Raw genomic sequence first — 10,283 nt, 5'->3', positions numbered from 1 at the left:
TGTCGCTTCGACACATGGCCATATAAAATCATAAAATATTATATTATTCGTATTTAAAACGTGTTAATTATATTAAAAAAATTAATTACTTATTAAAATTAATATTTATAAAATTTCTATGATATTAATTATTCGAATTTATAATTTTTTTAAATGAGCTTAACATCTTTAATTATGATTTATTTCGAGAAATAATTTATTTTATTTTTAATTTTTTATTATTATAAATTTATCTGATATTTTTTAAATAATATAAGCAGTAAATTATTTATTATGAAGTACGAAAGTTTTAAATGAGATTTTGACCTGTAGAAGGCGCTAAATACAAGGCAGGTTAACTGGGTTGTTCTTTATGAAATTATTTTCGTTCGTATTAATATACTGTCTTGAAAGTAAATAATTATACAAAAAAGGAAACAATATACCTAAACTATCATTTTAGTTAGTTTGATATATAATACTGTTTAGTTTGGATAAACAGTATTTAATTTTAAGCGATAACGCAGTTTTTAATTTACTAAGTATGTTAAATAGTAATATTTGAAAATAGAAAAAGATGGCATCAAGAAATACTAAGAAAACTTCTTCAAATGGAAATTATAAAAGAGGACAATCGAATCCTCAGTGGACAGATTTGCCCAATAATTTGGTAAGGTTACGTTGAAATATTCTTGCATGTTCATACTCATTTAAAATGTAATGTCAAAATAATTTCTGTATGATTATGTGTATATATATATTAAGAGATTTATATTGTCATCCTTAATAGCAATTTATAAAATTTTTAGATGTTACCTTATTCTGATTTTATATTAATATGAAGAATAATCTGTTTGATTTTGATCTCACCAAACAGAGAAAATGTCAAATTTTATTTACATTTGCTATTGTTAATGCTTTAGGTTCTTTCTCTCGTTTATGAGATGATAATTCCCTCTATGCAATTATAATTTATATAAAATGGATATATTACACTTGGATAATGTTAAATAATACCAGTTTATTTCAAACACTGATAAGTATTTATTTATCTGAGGATATATATATCTTTACTTTTGGAATTTTAAACGTGCAATAAGTATGAACTGAGTCGAAGCTATGTGATAAAGTCAAAAAGTTATTTTATCACGGTTCTAGATTTTATATCTAACAAAAGAAATACAATGTGACTTTTACTTAGATATACCATGAAGAACAATTCTTCATTACAAGTATGAAACTGAAATTGCCTAAAAGTACTTCATGATAATTAGATATACTCTTAAAATGAGATTTGTGTGTTTATTGCTAAATAGCATATATGTTTATAAACACTAGAATTTGCAATAACCTAGATATACTTTTATTATTCAATTAATTGAATTTTACTGGAATTACAAGAAATTTATTGGCTTTTAAGTATTTAAGTAGGAGTGTGTAATTGTTTCATTTTATTAGAAACTAACAATTTCAAATTATAGGTAGATAAGAAATGCTTAACCTGATTATATTTTATGTAAAAATGCATCTTTTATTTTAAATCTCTGGTTTATAGACAGTGTTCTCATTGCATGGAATGGTTCAGACCATGATTTCTTGGGAGTTGTGATTTTCATAAATGGTATATACTCATCTATAAAATTTTACATTGAGTATGAGTCTGCAATAGTACTATATCACATCTTGATCTTAATATTACACATGGGGAACTACAATTGGAGTTTAGTATGCTTCATAAATTCAACTTCCCTGCTAATCATCCCCAATAAATCTTACCATTGTCCCATATATAAGAATCTAGCAATTAGCATACTTATCAGAAGAGCATTTCATATTTTGTCTTCACACATACAAGTAATGAACTCAAAATTATAGGTTGCTTTACAGAAGGCAGTTCCTCTAATAGCAAGTTTGTTTATATTCAAAGAAAGATCTGTTGATTCCTGTTCCCAGCATGTTTGATAGGCTCCAGAAGCATTATTGCTTCATAGCTATATCTTATGTCAACATTTAATTGAAGTTAGGTCTTTTTTCATAAGTATAATTATAATACATTCTTCTAATGCTTCTTGTATTAGTCTCAAGAGACTTTTAGTCAGGGATAGAACCCCTCACCATTCTTGAACAATCAAGTGTATATGCTATTTATCTATCCCACTTACTTGATAGTACCAACCTTCTGTATACAGGAATAATTTCTAGACAATTAAGCGATCTTAGAGCACAAAAAAGCCTTTGATTGGATTAGGAGGGACCCAGAGCTTGCAAAAGTAGTTGTGGATAATAGATATGTCTTAAATGGAAATGCAGTTCAGAATAACTTCAGACCTTTAATTCCAGCACAAACAGAAAATATTTAATTAAAATGAACATTTTCAGCCTGATTCAATAGGCTTTTATTATCTGAAAAGAACATTCTTTCCATATAACATTTTTGCAAAAGTTTCAATATAGAACATTTCAAAATTAAAAGTTATAAATATAAACATCAAAACCTGATAGTTGTATATTAAAGCCAAACAATTGACAGATTATATTGGGCTACATTACTACTACTATTAATTAAATGTCAAGTAATAATAATAGTAGGGTAGATGTACCAGTTCTGGCCAGAAAACAAATTTAACTTAAAAATATAATCACAAATGAAACAAACTTTTATTGTTAACTGTGTGAATAGTTAACAATAAAAATTTGTTTTGTTGGACAGATTTGAATATGTGGTGATTATATTTTTAAGTTAAATTCGTTTTCTGGCCAGAACTGGTACACTGGCCAAAACTAGTACATCTACCCTAATATAGCCCAATTATAATTTGGCAAAAATGTGGCTTTAATTAAAAGTTCCTTTTTTAAAGATTTTAGAATGGTTTTAAAATACATGTGAGCCAATTAGGAATCACAATTGATATACAGATAAGTAAGCAATATCTAAAGGAATGAATTATTACAAACTTTAGTGTGGAAGGAAGGAAGGAAGGAATGCATCAATAGATGATCATGGAGTATTGTAACAAGACTTCCATATGACAGAGATGAACACCTTTCAGATCAATTACATTACCAGTGGAATGTATTAACCATTCCTCCTCAAATTTAACATCTGTTTCTGATGTGTGTATATAGATAGGACTGTTACTGGCTTCCCTCTTCCAATGTTATATTTGGGCTCCTTCAATCTGCTTAGTAATGATCTGTTTACAGCTCCAATGTACTCCAAATTTCTATCAAACATGTCATCCTTTATGAGAATCATGAAGACTTCCAAGAAACTTGTTGTTTCCACCTTGCTCTTGTCATTCTTTAATAACTTGAAAATTCTGGGTTCCTACAATAGCATATTCTAGTTTTGGTGGTTACTTTTGAAATTTCCTTGTGAATGCCAGTGAACTTTTGATTGTTGTTAATCATCCTGATGAGTTTTCTGTTTTTTTGTCATGTTGGCTGTTGACATCAGATGATGAGATTGTAAATGAATTATGAGAGCAGCCATTTTGCATTGCTATACATTTGATGTATAGTACCTCAGGTTCTTCTGTGTCTAAGATATTCAAACAATGGATACATGTTAACTTATAAGCAGAACAGAGAATAATCCTGCTATCAGGTTCTAGTCTGCTTGTATGTGGTGCATGCAAATGTGAAGAAGGATGAGTAACATATTAGATTGATAAGTTTTAAAATTTTTTGCTGCAATTAGTCTGCTTGTTGGGTGGTGTGGAGAACTGTCTTAGGGTGTAGAAACAAAGTGGAAGTTTAACTGAGGCATAGTGTCTCAAAATCTGGCACAGTTATCAGTGTCTCAAAAAGCTTTACCATCCCTTCTTCATAGAATGTTGTCGCCAGTGAATTGAGATGGCCTCAATGACGTTGTTTGAAGATCGTCATTAGTCTCCAATCTCTTCCCTCCTAGCCACATTTTCAGTTCAGGAAAGAGGTGGAAGTCTGTCACCACCTTTAAACATCCAGCATATAGCCCTGATTTAGCACCAAGTGATTTCCACCTTTCCTGAACTGAAAACGTGGCTAGGGAGACAGAGGTTTGAGACTAATGACAATCTTCAAAACAACATTAGGGCCCATCTCAAGTCACTGGCAGCAACATTCTACAAAGAGGGAATTTCAAAGCTTGTCCACAGATAGAAAAATGCCTCAATCTTCAGGGTGATTACATTGAAAAGTAACCACGATTTATTTAACTTTTGGTAATAAATTCCTTTTGTTATTTACATTTGTCTTTGTTTTATGGACCATCAGAGTTTGAAAAAGAAACAGCATATATAGTGGAACCTCATTTATCCAAATCCTGTTAATCTGGGTTTTCACTTCATTCAGATTATAAAAAAATTTCTATCTCAAAAGTAGGAAAGATAGACATAAGGAAAATATTAATGCAAACACAAAAAATCAGAGAACAAAAGTGTTTGTTCGGATTGCAGAGACGGATTAACATTGGAATCTTCTATACAGCAAGCCGATTATATATTAAATCAGAGAACTTCTAAGTACTGATACATTCTTGCCTGAGTGTAATGTTGCAGCTTGTTTAAAATAGACTTGTTTTCTATGATGATCATTGTTATGCATTCTGTGGGATTGTTCTTTGTGTTTAATTAATATCACTACAGTACTCCAGAGGTAAAGTTGCATGGATTGAAGTCTGGTGAATATGGAGGACAGATGTGTGTTTGGATAGTGACTAGAGTATCTAAATTGAAAATGCACAAGTCATGTCATGATGAGGGATGCATTTTTTGACTAACGTTAGTCACAATGCTTATGACGTCAATGTTATCATCGTCATTGGCAATGCACCACACTGTCGACATTAATTCTAACTTAAAAAAATTACTCTCTCATGGTCTTCACTTCACATACTGTGACAATATCAAACAATTAGTTGACACTTGATGTGTGCAATGAAAACTAGAAGTAAATAGAATTGGGATATTTTTAATTAAAAATTTGTAGTTTATGAAATAAATCTTATTTTTAATTACTTTAATAATGGAAAACAACTGAATTAAATACAGTAATACCTCGGTTTTCGTTGACTTTGGTTATCGTCAGTTTCGGTTTTCGTTGATTTTTTTCTGTGAAAATTTTGTCTCGGTTTTTGTTGATTGCCTCGGATTTTGTCAGTGTGCTCAAGTGACTTTGCTGCTGATTTTGCTAAAACAAAGGATGGCCTACATGTGTTCCAGCGCAGTGTGGTGTTATTTCTCATTGTGTGAACATTACCCCATGACAGCCCACCATTGGCCTACGGTTCTGTTCCCTGAACACTGGGAGTTCGGTCATGGGTTTGCGCTTTGCCAGGGCAGGCTGGCCACGTGAAGTTTTCTGGGTTTTTTCCATGTCTGTAACGTCTGAATAGGGGCCAGTTACCCTTAAACGGATTTCCCAGAAAGCATTATTCCCCTGATACGACCATCATAAACGCATACAACTACTATTACATGACAATTATGTCACACTTTACCACGGGGCGATATAGGCTGGAAGCTCATGTCCAACTAGCTTCTACAAGACATTACCCCGCATGTCTAGCCAAACAATTCCATTGCTTTCATCTTAATGCTAATTATTTTATCTTTAATCTTAATGCTTTCATCTTTATGCTAATTAGTCTTTTATGTTAATTTCTTATTGCTTTTAGTATTTAATGCTATATTAATTCTCTATAAAATGTGTTTTTGGTATGTATTTTGGAGTGTCTAGAACGAATTAATTGGATTTACATTGATTTATGTGGAAATAATTGCCTCAGTTTTTGTCGATTTCGGATTTCACCGATCGTTTTTGGATGGATTATCAACGAAAACCGAGGTATCACTGTATTATACTGTAATTAGTTTGTAATTTTAAAATAAAAAACAAACTATTGTTATCAAAATCCAAGCAAATAAGTTATTTTTAAATTAGTAAAGTTTTATGCATATCCAGGTCCCAGATTCAATTTGGTAGCTAGGTCTACCTGCTATGTGCAGTTAGCAGTACTGTAGCTTTAATCATTGTTCTAACAGATGTTGAAAATGCATTCTTTCTTTGAGCCTCTATATATCAATAAAGTATTTTTGGAGCAATGCAAAATTTATTTTTTAAACATATTCAAATAAGAAAAACATAATGAAATAACTTGGGAGAAAATTTGGCCTTTGCCATTTGATGGTATGACTGTTGATGTTTTGTAAAGTTTGCTTAATATAAACCTTGATAATATAAGTGCCAATTTTTAAATCCCTTTAACTTTATATTAATGGAGTTTGACTGTGTATATGTAATATATAGGTTAGGCTCAAAGACCGAAATTGTTCATTCAAATTGTTCTTTGTGGTCATTTCAAAACAGCCACAAAGCGAAATTTGCGTCATGGCATTTGTAAAAACGGCCACAACACGTTGTGGCTAACTCAAAATGACCACAAAGCGAAATTTGTGTTGCGGCTTTCATGATATCTGACCACAATGCATTCTGGTTAAGTTACTCGGACAAGTTGAAATTGGTTCAAATGTTTTAGTTAGGGTGCCTGATGTTGATCGGGGATGTGCAGCTCCGAGAAATGTTTTAGCTGTTGTTAAGAGCATTAATCCATCAGGTCTCTATCAGTTAAGAAACAAGTGTCTTTTTGATCGACTTTATGCTCGTAATGAATTTACAATTTCTGATAGTAACTTTATTAACATTCATTCAGGATGTACCCTCAACTTCACACTTCGCTCAGCATCCACATTAACATCTGGAAGTAAGCAAGGGAGATTATAATATATCACTGTGAAAGATACTGTATTGATAAAAAATGCAAATGTCGCTTAAAGAACATAAAATGCAGCTCGAAATGTCATGGTAATAGTTTTTGTAAAAATAAATAACTCTGAAACATTCTTGATTCTCATAAAAAAAGACTGATTTATTAATAAAAGTTCCTGACAAAGTAATTATTTTTAGTAAATTAGTTAGAAAATGTTGACATATTGAGCACTGCAACAGATTTTCACAAATGATTACATTTTGAAAAGTAACCAAGTAACCTAACCAACTTTACCAGAATGTGTCATGGTCAAATATCGTGAAAGCCACGACACGAATTTCTCTTCGTGGTCGTTTTGAAACAACCACATGTTGTGGTCATTTTTTCACTCAATGAGCCATTTCGGTCTTTGAGCCTAACATATATTATATGGCTCAGTATATACTATATACTGAGCCTAACATATATAGTATATAGAGCTGCTAAACAGATTTTGTAAGGTAGTATTCTTAACCAATTGGTGAAGTCACATCAAATTTGAATATTTCTTTTACCCTCTTTTTGTTTGATACACATTTGATTTCTTGAATTTTGGAACATTATGGAAGACATTAATTTTGTGTTTTATGTATTGCATTAAGTTATTGTAATAGTTTTCTTTTCTTTTTTTAATTAATGAAAAAAGTCTGACTAAAATTTTTTTCAGGCATTTTAGGTGTGAAAATGATCCCTTGCTCTCAAAAAATTCAATATATAGTTAGGAATATAATAATTTTTACATAAAACATCATTATCTATACAAAATGAACTTTCTGCATTTGTAATAATTCCGAACATAATAGTTATATTTATGACTTTTATATATTGTAAACTTTTCATATTTTTAACTTAATTATCTATATAGTTATGATCTTTCAAGTATGTATATATATATTAAATTTCATAGTTTATTTTTCAATTTTTTTTTAATACTTGTAAACATAATTAAAATATGAATTGGAATTTATTTATTTACATTCTTAGCATATTTGTTTTTCATAAATGTTTTGAAGTGTTACAAAAATTTTTTGAGTGTGTAGCTGTTTTTTGTAAATTTTTTAATCTTTTCAAAGAAATTTAGCTTGCAATTTCTTTTATCATTTATAATTTATGTATTTTAGAGGATGTTCACTTTTAATGTCATAAACTTTAAACATCATGCTATATTTAATTAGTCTTTAATTAATGTTTAAGTTTATCTATACTGTCATTTATAAGTTACATTAATAAAAAATATTTCTAATTTGGAGTTTTAATATCTTTTTCAATAATTGGAGTGTTTAAGTAGAATAAATTGTAATAGTAACATTAATGGAAATGTTAATGAATGTCATTAAAAAATAAATATATATATGTATATATATATATATTTATTTATTTATTTTTTAATGACATTCATTAACATTTCCATTAATGTTACTATTACAATTATATTATATAATTATATTATATAGAAAAAATTTTATGTATATATATATATATACATAAAATTTTTTCTTATAATATAATTATATAATATATGTATATTATATATATATATATACATAAAATTTTTTCTTAAAACATGAAAATTGTTTTATAATTAAATAAACTGTACTTAAAATTCATAGCTAAACATTAAACATGTTTGCTACACTATGATTCACTGGTAAATCATATTGCTATTTTTTGAAGTAACATTAAACTTAAGTGAATAATGTGCTTTGCTGATTTACTTGTAGATTAGCTTCCACATCTGTTGTTTATTAATAAAATGTTTTTCTATAGTTAATTTGACATGTATAAAGTTCAAAATTATAACCATCAACATTAATATTTAACAATGTTTAAGAAATCTTTAAAAAATAAATTTTAACTTACTTTTAAAACATTTTATTTTGTATACTCTTTATTTTAAAATAATAATATTATTTATTTTGAATAAATATAAGAAAATTTTAAGTGTTGATTTTTTTTTTGTGAAAGTAAGTTTCATTTGTTTTTCTTTCTTTCTTGGATAAATAAATCATTCTTAATGTATTTCATGTTTAATTTATTGTACTTATATATAACATTTGATATCAGATTGCATAAGTCGTGGTTAGGAATCATAAAATTTCTTTAAAAATTTAGAATACTATATATTCATTATAAAATAAAGTACCAGCAAGTAGGTCTTCAGTAAGTTGATATCCAGAATGAATGTGTTTAAATTTGATTTTATATTCTTATCATCAAAAAAATATAATGAATGTTTTAAGTTATGAAAACATGTTTTATTCATTGGTTAAAGTTTATAAAAATTTTCAAAAATAATTTTTTTTTGTTGTAATTTGAATATTATAAAATTTTAAATTAAAGTAGAGAAATAGGTTTAAAAAAATCCTTTATAAAATTCTGAATTTACCAAAATCTCATACTCTAACGAAAAATATTTACTACAAGAAGTATTTTTGGAATTGGATTAATGCCATACAGTCTTCTGCATGCTGTTAACTTAGTAAATGATCCATTTGAAGAATTAGAACAGTGAAGTCGATGTAAAATTTAATGAGATTAAATTTCTTAGAGAAAGGTAATCAAAATAAATGTGTTTGAAACTAAATATTATAAAATATAGATAACTTGTAAAATTATTCCAATCTTTTACAATCTTTAAGCACATTCATAAATTTTATTTCTTATAATTGTGGTTATCAAATATAGTAGTAACATATTAAAATTAAAATTTAAAAATATAGTTATATTTTATACTACTATATTATATAAGTACATAATATAAGATATGTAAAATTCAAACATAGATAAATTTAAATTTTAGAAATTTATGTAAATGATCTATTATTCTAAATATATATAATGTACTATAATTTCCATTGCTTATACATTTATTGTCATAATATATTTTTTTTCATATAATTCGTATAAACATAATAGTATTTTTTGTTTTTTTAATATAGGCTAAATAAGATTTAAGATAATTTATTCTTTTAAATATTAAACTGTGTTTTGCTCATAATAGTTCCTACTGTTTCAGTTTGTATATAAATTATTTAGCCACTTAAGGTTTTGAAAATATTCTAATACTCTAAAAGAAGTAGATTGTAGTATTTTAAATACTTTTTTATGGCTAAGATTCTTTACTTTTAGGGATGAAATTGGTAAAAAGTTTTCTGTTTTCAAAAGCGCATTAATAAATCCTGCTTTATTGGAATTTACTTTAATGACATTTTTTCAAGTCCTTTTGGGAAACCAGGTCTTTTATCAGGCGATATGATAGGCTTGGTTGCTCAAAAATAGTTTAAAAAAATGTTGAATGAGCTTCAATAAAACAGATTTTTCTTTTATAATTTGAAGAATTTCAAGTTAGTTTAATATTTAATGAGAACATTTCAGTTTATCAGTAATAAGAAAATTTATTTTTAATTCAAAACTCATAAATATTCAAACATTTTATTATTTCAAAATATGTCTCAAAACATTTTAAAGTATAAACTTTACAATATTCTAAACTTCCAAATCAGATATTACTCTA

General features: G+C 27.8%; 1 protein-coding gene across 3 annotated transcripts in view; it reads left to right on the top strand.

Annotated features, from left to right (window-relative positions):
• Positions 1-326: 326 nt before the first annotated feature.
• Positions 327-10,283, top strand: part of LOC136986688 (pericentriolar material 1 protein-like) — a 67,178-nt gene continuing 57,221 nt past the window's right edge. For 2 of the 3 annotated variants that reach the window (XM_067284266.1, XM_067284265.1), the window contains exon 1: positions 328-649. In XM_067284266.1, the coding sequence (XP_067140367.1) occupies positions 557-649 (93 nt within the window). In that variant the 5' untranslated portion in view covers positions 328-556. Of the gene's footprint in view, positions 650-10,283 lie in introns of all 3 variants that reach the window. The other variant, XM_067284267.1, reaches the window with a different exon arrangement.

This window comes from Centruroides vittatus, unplaced genomic scaffold (genome assembly GCF_030686945.1).
Source record: "Centruroides vittatus isolate TY-2023 unplaced genomic scaffold, ASM3068694v2 scaffold_1167, whole genome shotgun sequence".
NCBI classification, from domain to species: domain Eukaryota; kingdom Metazoa; phylum Arthropoda; class Arachnida; order Scorpiones; family Buthidae; genus Centruroides; species Centruroides vittatus.
Note: the sequence above shows the minus strand (reverse complement) of the source record. Positions and strands in the feature narration are given on the sequence as shown.